Below are 15383 nucleotides of genomic sequence, written 5' to 3' on the forward strand. Positions count from 1 at the left end.
CACAGAGAGCCGGCCCAAAGCAAAATGACTCGTCTGACGTCTGACGTTCCGAAGTACTTAGTGACGTGGTGCCAGAGCTTAAAAATAGGCTGGCCCTCGCCTTGCTATTTCAGCCCAGCAAAGGGTAAAACACTGCGTCTGGGTCCCAGAGTCCGACCATGCTGGGCCTAGTGAGTCATTACAGTGAAGGAGGCCTCCCACAGGGACCTCAAACCCAGGAAAAGAGCCAGAGGATTCGGAGAAGGTGGGTGACATTCAGGGGGAGTGTAAACAAGACAGAGTCTCCACGGGCCGCGCTCAGCCTGTGTGGAGAGGGTCGCTCAGGTCTGGGTTGCAAAGTGCACTCCGGGCCCTGTTTCCTTAGAAGTTCAGAGGTGAGATAAGGGGGAGTTTGTGTTGAGAAGCCCTTCATCGGAAGCGGTGCCCCTGGGCTGTAAACCGAGGCCGCGTCTGTGTCATAACTTAGGTTCTCCAGGTGAGAGAGGGCTGCTTCACGTGTACCTATTACTTCAGACAGCGAAGTGTCTGAGAGCCCGCAGTTTAGGGGGCAGGACTTCACAGTGAGACAGAAAGCAGGCTGCACTCAAAGAGGGGCTCCTTTCGACACTTCACAGCTGCGGGATGACCTTGGGGGACCTCCTGGCTCCCGTTCCCTTTGCAGCTGGCTCTGCGTGTCACCCAGCCCAGAGCATGGCTGGGCACCGCCTTCCTTCTCAGCCCTGGCTAATTGATACTTTGCGGGCGCGCGAGGGAGGCGTCTTCTGTCACGCCTGCCGCTCCTCCCCCTCCGCCTTCCCCGCACCCCTCCTCCCCTCCTTGCTCTCCTCCCCACCCCCACCCCCACCCCACCCCCCCCCCGCTTCTCCCTCCTCTCCCCCGCCCCCGCTCCCATGCGTGCGCATGCGTGGGCGTGTCTAGCCCTGACGACGCAGCCCTCTCCTGGTGCTTTTCCCCCTCCAGGCTCAGCAGCACATCACCGCAGATCGCACGGGGAGCCACCGACGGCAGCAGGCGTACATCACCCCCACGATGGCCCAGGCGCCATACTCCTTCCCACACAACAGCCCCAGCCACGGCACCGTGCACCCGCACCTGGCCGCCGCCGCCCACCTCCCCGCCCAGCCCCACCTCTACACCTACACTGCGCCTGCCGCCCTGGGCTCCACTGGCACCGTGGCCCACCTGGTGGCCTCCCAAGGCTCGGCGCGTCACGCCGTGCAGCACACCGCCTACCCAGCCAGCATCGTCCACCAGGTCCCCGTGAGCATGGGCCCCCGGGTCCTGCCCTCGCCCACCATCCACCCGAGTCAGTATCCAGCCCAGTTCGCCCACCAGACCTACATCAGCGCCTCTCCAGCCTCCACCGTCTACACTGGATACCCACTGAGCCCCGCCAAGGTCAACCAGTACCCTTACATATAAACACTGGAAGGGGAGGGGAGGGGAGGGAGGATGGCCAGAGGGGAGGAGGGAGAGGAGGAGGGACGCGAGGCGGGAGCTGGGCTTTTATACTGAAGGTGCCGCACAGAAACAATGCAAATGGGGCAGGGGAGGGGGGCAGGGACGGGACACAAATGAAACTTGAACTAGGAAGTAGGAGGACTGAGAGCGGAGAAGAGAACATTTTAAAAAGGAAGGGATTTAAGGAGGGGGGGAAATCTATGCTTTTTATTTTAAAAAAGAAAAAAGAAAAAAAAAGAAAACGTCAGTAACAAAAAAACCACAGCTCACGAACCCATTCTGCACCAGACTAGAAAGGAGAAGAAGAAGAGAGCCACGGAAGATTCCAGAAATTGGGGGGGTGGGGGCGCTCAGTGTTCGAAGAACTTTATGAATTTTTCAAAGATTATTTTCATATGGCAGCAAGCGGCATTTAAGAACTTGCTGTCGGGGACACCTGATATGATTTTTGATCTATTGGATTAAAAATCCAATAGATTTTTAATGATTGAACGTAAGAATTAGGGATTTTTCCAGAACTCTAAAGGGTCAGCAACCGTCTAGAAAGGTCAGGCAGTGGCTGGAGGAGGCTGGTATCTGGGGGCGGGTCCAGGGTTGGGGAAGCCCCGATCTGGCGCTCTTGCCGGGAGTAATGGGGGCAGCCAGGCTGAAGGAGGACCCCTGGGAGAGGAGGGCGCGTTTTCTCTTTCTGAGCACTCTGGATAAATCCCTAAGCAATGATATTCCTCAAATGTCATTAATGATTTTTTTTTTCTTTTCTGAAGATTTCTTTTCTCTTTGAGTCCATCCCTCGTCACGTAGCGTAGGGCCCGCGGCGTCGCCGACACCCTGGTAGATGTCGCAGTCTGCACCTGTCTGTGCTACTTTTGTGTTCACCCCCAACGATACCAAGAGACTATTTCTCAATGTAATTGCACAAGAAGAGCGATCTCACCTAGGCACGTGGCCCGCGCCGTGGTCCAGGTGCACGCGCGGGTGCCCGCGGTGCCGCGCTCCTGTCCCCGGCACCGCCGCCGGCTCTCGCAGACTTGGTTTTACATCTTTCCCTCCTAGTGCCTTAGCGACCGGGGACGCGGTTGAGGGTTTACTTCCACGGTACTCCAAGAAGCCGGCTGAGGCGAGTCACATCATCTCAGCCCTTCTTCTGTGCTGTTGCAACATTTTATTCTGGTCTTTCCTCTTTTTTTTTTTTTTTGTTTGTTTGTTTGTCTGTTGAATTTCTATTTTATTTTAATACCTGTTGTCTTTCCTGGACTGTTTGCTAGCAGAGAGGTGTCAGGCAGCTGGCAGGGGCTAGGAGAGCCCGTGGATCTGGAGAGAGATGTGCGAGATGGATGTTGGTGGGTGAATCTGACGATGGTGATGGCTTTGGATGACTTTCATTTTGGAGACAGAGCAAGAGAGACTCCCCACGCTGTACCCTCACCCAGGTCTGTCCCCAGGGTTGGGGGGGGGGGGCTTTGCCATTCGTTGGGGCCGCGGGTCCCACCTCTGTTGTAGGAATGTTGGCCTTGCCGCCTCCTTCCCGATGTAGAAGCATCAAAGGAGAGGAACCGCCTTCAGCCTCCAGTCCTGGCACGGCCTTCTTGTTGCTGTCAGCGGGATGGAGAGGAGGCCTGGTACCCGGCCCAGCCCCGTGTCCTCAGCCGCGCCCCGCGCTTCACTCTCGCGGCCCTGCCCCCTCTCCTCTGGTTCCACCAGCTGTGTTTTGCTCTCACCGTTTTGCCGGGTCCTTCCCTCCCCCTCCGTAGACAACCATCAGCCGTCATTTGCTGCTGAATCGAATCGTTCCTCGAGTTACCCGGGCCTACCCAAGGCACGCCTTCGCTTTTGGTTTTTGAGGAGTCTGGGGGGCAGAGGCTGGAGGGACATTTGTGAGGGTAACCGTGTGGTGGTCCTGTACTGCCCTTAGGAAAACACTCCCACGGGCAGTTCAGTTTCCAAGGAAATTTGACCTTTGCCCTCTTTACACCTTTGATACATTCTGAAAGTTTTCTCAGGCTTTGCACACTGGTGGGGGTGAGGGCAGAGGGGTCCCTGTGTCCATAGTAGATGATTCTTAAAATATGCGAATGTTGGGAAACGCTACCTGGTCATCAGTGGGACTTGAAAGGGTGGTCCTAATTGTCTGATTCTTGATGCCGAGTCCTTACCTGACCCCAAGGCCGAGTTTCCAAGGTGCAGAGAGATGGCTCCCAGTTTCGGACAGCAGTCCGTCCCCATCCTCCCTCGCTTTCTGCCCTCGTTCTGTGGTCTCCCTTAACGATCGATCTACTGTGAAAGGTGTTTTTATCGTGATATCCGACCTAATTCGGTAACGAAGCCAAGCCCTTACCTTAGCTCTTAGCTGTGAAATGTGAAATAACTCTGGAAATTTTCCCTCTCCAAGCATAAATTCTACTTATCCTACAAAGAAGTCGGTCCCCAGGTTGGAACCAGCCTAGTCCCGGCCTTAGGCCGGAAGGAAGGAAGGACACGGTGTCCCACTCGAGGCAGGGCAGGCTCGGGCAGAGCCCCCGGGTAACCAGCGGGCCTGCCGGGGAGCCATTTGCAGCAGGACAAGATTCTGTCCTCGTGGTGCCACGATCAATACGTCTTTATCTGTACCTGAGGAAGTGCCGTCATTCTGAGACAACAGAAGCATGGCCCGTGCAGAGAGAGTGAGGGGAGGAAAGTCTTTGGAGGACACGTGAGCCGGAGCGCTCCCAGAGCTGCGCCAGCCTGGGGAACCATCTCTGTGCTGGACTCTTGGCATCCAGAGGGCAGCAGTGCGCCGTCCGATCTTCCTGCGCTCAGTTACAGAAGTCCTGGCTGCAAACGAGCCAGCATTTTTGCCTTATTGGGTAGCATCCTGGACCCCCTTGTACAGTTCACTTCCAGCCCTTTCTAGATCTGATCTTTTACAGGAAAAGACAACATAGCCTTCCATTTTAAAAAAAATTATTTTGTCTACTTAAGTTAGAAGTTGCTCTTTCACCTGACATTTTCTTTCCTTTTCTTCCAGATCAGGAATGAAACTTTCATGCTGCTCATAAAGATAATATTATAGTACTAATTATTTTGGTTATTACCATTGTAATTATTATCATAATCATCATTTTGATATTTTAGTTGGGGTTTTAAAATGCACATTTATTCCAAGTATCTTTGTGTTTTCTCTTTAATATTTAAATTTATTTTATTATATCTGTGAGTATCTGAGTAAACAGGAGGGACATACAGATGTCTAGTTTTGTCAGACCAAAAAACAAAAAAAAAAACAAAAAAAAAGGAAAGGAAAGATCCAGGAATTAGGAAAAAAAAGCTGTCAAGAAAGATCCACCACAGAACAAGAGTTTGAAGAATCAAAGCCTTTATCTCTATACAGGTCAGATCGGGCTCTGGACAACATGGTGCACGGTCAGCATCAATACTGTATTTTTCTAGATTCTCAGTGGCCTGAGAGGAGATCTGAGGAGGCATCTCATGGGCTGAACCCTTAGCTGTGGTCCTCTCCCACGTTCCCTGCACTTCTGAAACCTGCTAAATAGGTCCCGGGCAGGCCTCGCATCTGATACTGACCTATCAAGCAAAAAAAAAAAAAAAAAAAATCCCCTCTGCACAGAGCTGACTCAGCCCCTTTCCCAAATGTCCCCCCTTTTCCCATCAGCACACCAGAAGTATGGCTTACATCCTTCAGTGCCGAGATAACTGTCCCCTCCTAGAAGCCACTGGAGGGAACAAGCTGATGGAAGGTGCTAGGCAGGTGGTACCTTCCCCTGGGAAACGTCAGCCTCCCTTCCTCTCACTAACCACACTGCCCACTTCTTCGGTGCCCCCCAAACCCCGGTACATGTTCTCAGCACACAATTGTAGGGACAAACTATGGAGCCAAAAAAAAAAGTGGAGGGTTAATAGGAGGCCAGAGGAACACTGACAAAAGTCCAGCAGCTCCTTGGACGTTGCAGGCTGCTGCCCCCCTGAAATTGTTGGCCGACGGAGGGGCACAGTGGGGCCTCGCAGCCAGGCCCACGGGGCTCCAACTGTGCCCCTTAGGGCACGGGGCTGTGTGCCATGGGCTTTTTTAATCAGCTTGAGGTGCCCACACGCTACCCACCAAACCCAGAAACTACCGGGCCCCGGGCGGGTAAAGGAAGGTCTGAAACGGTGGGCTTCACTGAAGCTAATGCAGGGAGACGCCAGGCCATGCCCGGCAGCCCAGAGCCGCTCAGCGAACATTAGCACCCTCCCCGAGTCGCTCTCTGCCTTCCTCTTCAGCCAAGCACAGAGCTGTGGTTCCAAAGCCCCAGGAGAAGACCCCATGGGAGAGGCCAGCCCCTGCGTGGGCTCCTTAGCATCTGCCCCAGCTCCCATCCTGCCCTCCAACTTCGAGTCGCCCCGGCAAATAGGATGAATGCAAGGCTGCCCGTCCCTGAGACCCAGCTCTGAAGTAGAGGGATGCCGACCTAGTCCTTATTTAGATCACAAATAGCTTAGAACATCATCTGCTCTGGAATTGGCTCCATCCCTCTTTACTGAGGAAGCATGGTTAAGGCTAAAAGGGAAGGTTGAAAAGGACCGGTCGAGGAGAACCTCATAACTGGAGCCTTAGGAACCGCAGGTCGATTTGCTTCAGCTCGGTGGGGTCTTGCAGACCCCTCTGGGTATTTGCACCCGTATCTCTGCGCTTAGTGCCTCTTTCATGATGTTTTGGCTGTTTCCAAGGAAAGGGGTGAGCAGGCCGATGGGTGGGAGAGTCTGAGGCTTGGTGCCAGTTAATTCTGTGAAGTGGAACATGTGGTTGATCGAGTTCAGAGGGAAGAGAAGGGTCGGGGTAAACCAGCGGTTGTCTCCTGGACTGTATTTGCGTTCTGGCCTTAGTGGCGGTGAGTGGCTGGCAGGCTGTGGGAGCCGGCTGGCCTTGTCCTCTTCACCCTGGAAGACTCAACCCGCCCAAACAGCAGACCGTGGGATGTAAGGAAGGGAAGGTGAGATCAGCCCAGCTGCTAACAGGCGGATTTCCCTTGACCAGATCTTTGGTGTTGCAAAACACTCATTTTTGAACAAGCTTGCGGTGGAGGATTTGGGTTGTGTGAGTGCGTGTGAGTGAGTGGAGCAGACTTTCTTGGAAACTGGAGGAAGGAGATGAGGAGGCTTAAGGAGCTATTGCTGATGGGCTGTGGTTGATGAAACGCGGTGCGTCGACGGGCTCGCCCCGGCTCTCCTCCCGGGTTCTCTGGCGCTGGGGCCGGGGTAGGATGTGGGCCTCTCGCTGGCCTGTTCAGCAGCTGCTGGGATAGAAAACAGAGAGAAGAGGAAAGCGAGGTGCCCCCAAGCAGCAGGGAGGGTGCAACAGAGAGGCCGGGCCTCTTTCCGCAGGTCGCGGGCCTCACCGGGTGCCGCTCAACGCCAGCCCAGGCGATTCTGCCAAGAAATATGCCCGCGCCAGGGCCGTGCATGCTTCCCTCCCTTCTCTTCTCTGTCTTTTCCTTCCGGTGTGTCTCACAGATTTCAGATGGGGAAGCCTCCGAGTTGAGCAGGCCCGAGCTGTCCTAACCAAATTGGAAAGGAAAGTGAAAATCTTCCTTTCTTTAGCCAAAGAACCCTTCTCAAAGACACCCCAGATATGGACAGAGCGGCGTTCCTCTCCTTCCTCTCCCGGCAGTCATGACTTTGTCAGAGATGCGATCCCATTTGTCTCTCTTTCCTCTCTATCCTGACTGGGATTTTTTTTTTTTTTTTTTTTTTTTTTTGCATTTATTTTAAAACTGTGCTCATCTTGTAAGAGGAGTTGGAGGTTCATAACTCTAAATGCTGCTGCTGCTGGGAAACTGGAGGCACCGCACGGATCTGTGGGCTTAACTAACCTCACGTTACCTCGGGCATCGGCCAGAGCAGACCTTCTGCCAGGAGGTGCGGCCGCGTCGGGGTCCGGTGCACGCCGGGGCCGGACTCGGGGTGTCAGGTCTTTTCCGCTTTGCTGCCTTAGGACGCTCACTTGTGATCTCCACAGACTGGACTCGGTGGAGAAGTGGAGACGGTGAAATGACATTGAAACGCAGTAGAAACCTTTTGAAGGCTTTCGGCGCCCTCGCTCGCTAGAGTGACCCAACCTAGGAAAGGCTGCTCACATCTTTCCTGCAGCTTCCAGAAGCCCTGGAGAGCCAGCTCCAAGCCAGTTCTTCCCTTGAGACCCAGTGAGAATTGACAGAGAAGCGACCCTCCTGCGGGCACGCTTGCTCTGGGTACCTCTACCAGCAGGGAGCTTCCTGACGCCCCAGCTTGACTCCTACAAGCCTTCGAGAGCCCCTAATCACAGGCCCTTGCATTAGAATGCTACGTGGACTGTCTCTTCTTGGTAAAACTTGTCACATCCCTCCAGTGAATAAGAGCCACCATTTGCTGAATGCTTTCAGTACGCCAGGCTCCTGCCAAGCCATGTGTGAGCTCGTGGCACCCTCAGATCCACGCCATTTACAACGCCCCCTCCCCCATTTACAGAGGAAGGATTTGATGAGACAGCTGACCCTCTAAAAAGCAGCATGTGTTAAAGGAAAGAAAATACCATGGTGGCCCCAAATCCCCAAGTTTCTAGTGAAGTTTTTTTGTTAATCAGACCGTTACTAAAACATGAATTGTTTCTCTTCTTTTTTTTTTTTGCGGTACGCGGGCCTCTCGCTGTTGTGGCCTCTCCCGTTGCGGAGCACAGGCTCCAGACGCGCAGGCCCAGCGGCCACGGCTCACGGGCCCAGCCGCTCCGCGGCACGTGGGATCTTCCCGGACCGGGGCACGAACCCGCGTCCCCTGCATCGGCAGGCGGACTCTCAACCGCTGCGCCACCAGGGAAGCCCTTTTACTTATTAAATTAGTATCAGTAAGTGGCTTCGTGTTTCTGATGAACCATCTAATGATGTTCCCATGAACTGTGTGCCAAACACTGTTCTGACAGTCGCTCGTGTTTATCCCATTTCCTTCCGTCTTCATAACGACCCTATGAAATCGGCAGTACTAGTCCCTTTACAGATGAGGAAGCTGGCTTGGTGAGCTGGTAACCAGCCTAGGATCACACAGCTAGTAGGGGAGCCTAGCCTTGAACCTGGGCCTGCCCATCTCCAGAACCGAGCTTGCAGACACCAAGCCTCTGCTGTCTTCTGGGTGTGTGAGCGAAGAAAGGTCTCGAAGGAACATCGCCCCGTGCCACCCCTGCCCCATGCATGGAACTCAGCAGAAGGTCTGTGTGTAGAGAGAGAGTCCTGAATTGGATCCAAACAGCAGGGGCAGAATTAGTTTGACTCTTAGAGAAAATCTTAGGGGAGTTTCTTGATTCATAGTAGAGTTCATTTTCTATTCCTTTCCAGTGTACCAATTAGCTTTAGTAGTGCTGCTACAACAAACTCTTATAAGAGTGAAGAAAAAAAAAAGTGTTCTTTTCTTTAAAAAAGAAAGTAATTTTTTTTCTTGCTTATAGTTAATTCTAGAAAGGCAATACTAAAGGTATATATTTTTTTCAAAATGCTATTTTTTACTGCACTGATAAATATGACAACTCTGGTCTCTGTAATCGATCCACTCTTCAGCTCTGGGTAGAACCAGATGCGGGATTCACACCAAATTTGTAAATACCGTATGTGGGTCTGGTGTCCAGGAACTGTTTTCTTTGTGCTTAAAATAAAAAATAAAAAAAAATAAAAAAAAATAAAGAAGGAGAAAGACAAGATGACTTTCAGAAAGAGGAACAAAGTTTTCTTTTGAGATAGTCTTCTCAAAGAAATGGAAAGCAACAGCTGTATAAACTAAGAAAAACTAGCCAACTTTCAGGAGATAAGGAAGGAGAGTCTCTTGCCGAGGTATGAGATTAATAGTAACACAGAAGACTTTTACTTTGCTTGAAAGGTGGCGAGAATTTAGAAATGCTTTAGGACTAGATTTTTAATTTTTTAGAAAACTATCACCATTTGTTATGAAACATCTCCTCAGTTGTTTGGGGTGGGGCTTTCGTTTCTTTTTTACTTTAAAAACTACTTTATTGACTGGCTCCAGGCATGTTTGCCTAAATTCTTAGGTAGTTTACACAAGTTCTAGAATCTTCTAGAACTTAAATTCCATTGGAAGCAAACCCAGCTGATCAGAATTTGAGATCCTGGTTGGTTTCATTCAATAGGTATTCTGGAATTCTGACAGAACACCTAAAGATTTTTTTAAAGAAGGTTTTAGATACATTATCTTACACAAACTGTGACCTGATGGCAATAATTACCTCAAATGTGGGCATTCATCCTGGTTATAGCCTTTTTTGAAATCATGTAGCCAGCTTGATCTTGGGATTTAAAAGACTATGAACTCTGTGTGGGCTGAAAATAACGATTAATGCACACCCTGGTCATTGTTGCTTAAGTGAACTCTGAAAATAGGTAATCTTTACAACAAAAATGGAACCAAGGAAGAGATTATTCCTTGTGTTTTGTAATCAAATGTGATTTTCAAATGCACATGTTAAGTATATATGTTTTTAGCTACTGTAAAATGCTGTTAGGCTTCTAAGATATCAAGAGAGTCACATTTTAAAATGCGTGAACTAAATAATTGACTGTGGATACTTAAGCATATTTCTGGCTACGTTTTATAGTTAAAGTGTTTTATAGTTTACATGTAAACTGGTACTTTTTAAAGAAAATTTCTGTTTATAACTGACATCTTCAAACCCCAACAATTTCGCCTCCTCAGTTGGAGGCCACGTTCCCCCAAGGCACCCCAAGGCAGGTGTGTTCTACCCGTACTGTTGTGTAGCCTTCCATAATACTGGTTTCCATGGGAACGCAAGAGCATGTGAAAGGATTTCCAGGCCGAGCAAGGAAGGGGTGAGTCCACAGCCTGGGCCAGATGCGGAGATCTCGTGCCACGTTGTACCCACACTGGTGGTCAAGGCCTTCTCCTTGGCATCTTGGAAGAGGCAGAGAGAACAGATACCTGGTTTGTTGATTCTGTCTTGATTTGAATGTTTAATTTATTCACCGGTCCCCTGACTTCAGTCACCGGGCAGTAGAAGACACTGGGACTCAGGGGCCCCGGAGGTACAGCTGCTATTTCTGGGCCCCTAGCAATATTCTGATTGGCGTTTTGCAGGGGGGAGTCATACACCCCTGGGCCCATATTTATTGGTTGGGTTTTCCATCTCTCTGCTGTCGTTTATGCCTTTTCTCCTCTAAAACAAAATAAGTGTAAAAGGTTGTGTTTCCTTTTTACTCTTTGTCACACTTCGTTTTGAAGCCTACGTCATTAGGAGGTGGGATCTAGATATTTTGGCAGAGATTGTAAGTGCTGCTGAGTGGGAGGAGGGGACTGAGGGGCACTGGGGGTGGGGGGGGGAGCCGTGCGATCCCTCCAAGTAGAGGTCGTAATTGAGAGGGCCCATCACCATGATGCAGGAGCCAGTTTCCCTAAGAGTTTCGGTTCATTTCTTCTTTTATCTTGTGCCACAACCTTAGTGCAGAGGACCTGCTGTGATCTGAAGGGCCTTCCTTTAGCAGATAACACCTTGAAAACCGCAGAACACCTGGGACCAGGGAACTAACTGGTGGTTGTTTTTAACGCATTTGCTTTTTCGCCGTGAACTCTGTTGACAGTACGTTCTTACCACAGTTTTTGGTTAGAAATGTCATTGTAAAATATTTTTCATCTTGCCCCTCCCAATTATCCTCTGCTTTCCTCTGTTTGGTTTTTCCCCTTTGATTTAATTAACCAAATGAATTTTATGTCATTGTCTTTGGGGCTTAATCATATTTTTTAAAAATAAAGGTATAGAAATTGGCTTTTATTTTTTAAGTAGATGTGCTGTGTCTGAGAAAGGACTCTGCCTTCGCTCTCTTAGTTGCCTTTCAGCCAGCCTCCACACGAACCTCCTGGCGCCCCCTCCCCCTTCTTGTGTTGGGTCACTGTCCCCACGGCCACCTTGGCCTCTGCCCTGCTGTCACCACAGCCCCATGCCCAGGCGCCCGGGACTCCCAGGAAGCTCTCAAGAGCCGGGAAGAAGGACCCACTTAGCCTTGCGAGTGGTGGGCTTGCCTCCCTGTCAGATACTCGCCTGCTTGGTTGAAGGGGCAATGGATTTACTATTATTGTTGTTGTTGTTGTTGTTGTTGTTATTATTATTATTATTATTTTAATAGTTTGGCTCAGGAAGAATTTGGGAGATGGAAAGTGACTTGACCGTGCCCACCCTTCGCAGCTTTCTGTGACTTCTGGATGGAACCTAAAGTGCCCCCACCCCACTCCCCCTCCTCCCTCCCTGCAGATACTCAAGTTCGCCGTCTCCGCGGCGCATGGCTTCTCCCCACCGTCTCACTCCCTCTGTCACCTGTCACCCTTTCACTGTTGTGTTACTGCCCATCTAAAGCTTTCTTCTGTGGCTTTCCCAGGGCACAATCATTTCTGGCCCCCAAAGCATCTCCTCATCCTCTTTCTGTGCGTTTTTTTTTAACCAAATGAAGTAGACCAGGAAGTCATACTTGGGGGCAGCAGAGTTTCCAGTCTAGTAGAATCACTGTATAGATATAGATGCTGATATATATGTTTGTGTATATATATATCAAACCAAATTTCTGATAGGAAAAGTATAGCTTTACGGATGAGGGGGGGAGAGGAGCTTTGAGAAGTGGGAGTCACCGTCGGTTGGAGCCCGGGGCGGCCCAGGCTGCACCTTCGCACGTGGCCTGAGGCTGGAGGGCGCGGGGGGGGGGGGGGGCACCACCCTGCCCCAGTGGAGGCAGGTGGCCTCAAAGGGAGCCGCTGCTCCCTCTGGGTCCCCAGCGACAAGGGCATAGATGAGTGAGGGGGGCAGCATATCAGAATGACCGGAATTTTCCATCCTGTTTTGCTTTGACCACATGTATTGAGCTGCAGCCTCTGATATTATATCACGTTTCCAAAAATGATATGCATTAGGATGGAAAGAGAACGGATCTGTAGAAATGTTTACCTTTCAACTGCCCACAAATTGAGGACACTCTGGATAGAAAGTCTCACTCCCCAGAAGGAGTGCAGGGAAGAGGAGGTCCGGTGGGACTCAGTCACCAGTCCCGGGAACGCAGTTTCTCCCCAGGGCTGTCTCGCCCAGATCTTTCTCTACCAGGTCATCTCAGCTCAGTTACCCTATGGAAGCCCTGGCCTGTTGTGTTCCTTCACTGTACGGTTTCTGTAATAAAAAGTGTTAATCCATGTTAATCTTTGTGAAAATTATTGCGTGCAACAGTATTTTCTCGTGTACCTCTTTTTCCTATGTGAATTGTCCCTCTTTTCTTTTTTTATTTATAAATGTCTACTTTTTTAAAAAGACAAACCAATGTGTTGTAGGCCTATATGTAACCTATCCCTTAGTCTCATATTATAGGTATGTTATAAGAATGGATATTTTACTTGGCTTTAGAATGTTTTACAAGAAAAATAATTCTTAACTGATCAAGTCCTTGCTACTAAAATGCTTGTGTTTTTCATCATGACGTCGTGTGCTTCTAAATTAATGATCATTTTCGTTGTAGAAAAATGGAGTGAATTTATATTAGTCTTGGAAACTAATAATAGCATTGTAAATTTATGAGATGATTTTAACAGAAAAAAAATTATAGAAGAATATAGTTATTTTAATTGTAATATTACTAACTGTAGGGTGAGAAAGGGGGGTCCCGTTGTGGTGAACTATGTTATAGCTTGTTACTCACAGTTTCTTTTTGATCATTTTTTCGGTCTCTGAGGTGAAACGAGTTATTAATTAAAATTTGTAAACTCACATATGCATATTGTATATGTGTAGAAATGTAATCACACTTTGTCTTGGAATTTACATTAAACTGTTTGGAATCACTGTACTCTCAGCCTGGCATGCTTGTTTATTCTAGAACCAGACCAGTTCTGAGGCTACAGAGGTTATCATTACCAGCCACGTCTTGTATAAGTCATTTAGCCCACCGGCAAGTATTTAATTCCTCCGAACGTGTTCACAACCCACCACTGCATTTAACATTTGCCACTGCGTGTGGCGGTAGAGGGCGGGCTTTGAGGCCGTTTCACTACCTGCTCCCGGGCAGCTGGGCAGCTGGGCAGCCGGGCCGAGGGCGGGGAGCGTCCTCACTGCCGCTAACTCTCCGAGCCGTTCCAACCCCCACGCTTCCCCAGCTCCATCCCTGAGGCCTAAGGCATTGCTGTCATCTGCCATCCGAAGAGCTTCCCAAGTTCATCCCGGATCTGGGTGCGGAGCCGCCATCCTCTGCACCCAGGCCTTGCCCTCCCACGAGACTTCAGTGCCAGGTGGCCTCTTGCCCACCGGCCTCCCCACCAGGGCCTCCCCGGGACGGCCCACCGGAGCTCCACCACCGTGGGCCACCACCCCCTCTGACTGGGCCTTCTCACCCTTCCAGCAATCATTTCTGTAAACATTATTGTTATTGTGGTAAAATCAGTACATAACATAAAATTAACCACTTTACCCACTTTAAAGTGTACTGTTCGAGGGACTTCCCTGGCAGTCCGGTGGTTAAGACTCCAAGCTCCCAATGCAGGGGACACGGGTTCCATCCCTGGTCAGGGAACTCAGATCCCGCATGCCACGGGGCGTGGACAAATAAATCAACTATTACTTCAATAAAAAATATTTTTTAAAAAAATTTTTAAATAAAGTGTACCGTTAGTGGCATTAATTACATTCACAATGTTGTGCAAACATCACCACTAGCTCTTTTCTAGAAATTTCATTAGCCCAGACAGACTCCGTGCCCATGAAACCATAACTCCCCGTTTCCCCTTCTATTTGGCAACCACCCTTCTACTTTCTGTCTCTGAATTTCCCTTCTCTAGCTACCTCATTTAAGTGGAATCGTACAATATCTGCCCTTTTATGTATGGCTTATTTTACTCAGCAGTGTTTTCAAGGTTCATCTATTTATCTTGAATCATGCAGCTTGAACATTGGCCCACGAGCCCAGCCGCTCCCCGGCATGTGGGATCTTCCCGGACCGGGGCACGAACCCGCGTCCCCTGCATCGGCAGGCGGACTCTCAACCACTGCGCCACCAGGGGAGCCCCAAGCTTTCAATTCTTTAAGATATACACCTGCAGGTGGAATTGCTGGATTGTATGGTAATTCTTTTTCTTTTTTAAGAAGTTGAATATTTTATTATTAAACTGTTTCTTATTTTCCTGCAGGGCTGTTGCTTCACTGTATAAAAATAGCACCAGCAAACAGTATATTGCAAAATTAAGATAGCAGTGTTCTTCACTGGACAGTATACAACTAACAAACTTTTCTCCACTGTCATTTATTTCCAGTGGCAAGTTCATTGAGTATTTTGACCCAAATCCACGGATGGATTTGTGCTATTTCCCAGCAGAGCCAAGGAGCCCCTAGAGGAGGGCCAAGCCACAAATAGATGGTGCTCTCACCCAGCAGCCAGCTCGGGTCTCTCTGCCCACTGGGGCTTTGGCTTTGGGGGGAGGTGCTCCCACGTCACCAAGCTCCCCTTGCTTTGGGGGCACGTTGTGCAGTGGATGTCGTGCCCAAGAGACGGTTCCAAACAGCCAGGTGTACTACATTTTTTTGTGAGAGTCTGACATGTTTTCTAACTCTTCCCTGGAATATCTAAGCTTAAGCAAATATCAATAAGTATAAAAGCAGAGAATACACTAAGAGCAAAGGGTAAATGTAACACTGGTGGGGTGGGTGTCCTCATGACCTCTTCACTGTGTTCAGTCCCTCGCTTCTGCCAGTACTCAGCTTTAACGAAGGAGCCTCGGGCCCTCCCAACCACCGCCCCCCCACCTGGTAGACTTTAGGTCCAACTTGGTCCATGCAAACGGCCTCCAATAGATCTTCCTTAGAAGATCTATTTTCCTAACACTGCCTGGCACTGCTTGAGGATGGGGAAAAAAAATCCACTGTTCAGCAACAACCCTAA

The 15383-nt window shown here is 49.8% G+C and overlaps 1 protein-coding gene across 22 annotated transcripts in view; it reads left to right on the forward strand.

Moving 5' to 3' along the window:
• HIPK2 (homeodomain interacting protein kinase 2) overlaps nt 1–13301 on the forward strand; it is a 202101-nt gene extending 188800 nt beyond the window's left edge. For 11 of the 22 annotated variants that reach the window (XR_010842063.1, XM_067042026.1, XM_067042018.1 and 8 more), the window contains one exon: nt 961–13301. Coding sequence is in view for 20 of the 22 variants with exons in the window: in XM_067042026.1 (XP_066898127.1) it covers nt 961–1422 (462 nt within the window). In the remaining 2 variants the exon portion in view is untranslated. The remainder of the gene's footprint in view (nt 1–960) is intronic. The other 11 variants (XM_067042011.1, XM_067042006.1, XM_067042005.1 and 8 more) reach the window with 3 other exon arrangements.
• Nucleotides 13302–15383: the final 2082 nt, after the last annotated feature.

Source organism: Kogia breviceps, chromosome 9, assembly GCF_026419965.1.
Source record: "Kogia breviceps isolate mKogBre1 chromosome 9, mKogBre1 haplotype 1, whole genome shotgun sequence".
Lineage (NCBI taxonomy): Eukaryota > Metazoa > Chordata > Mammalia > Artiodactyla > Physeteridae > Kogia > Kogia breviceps.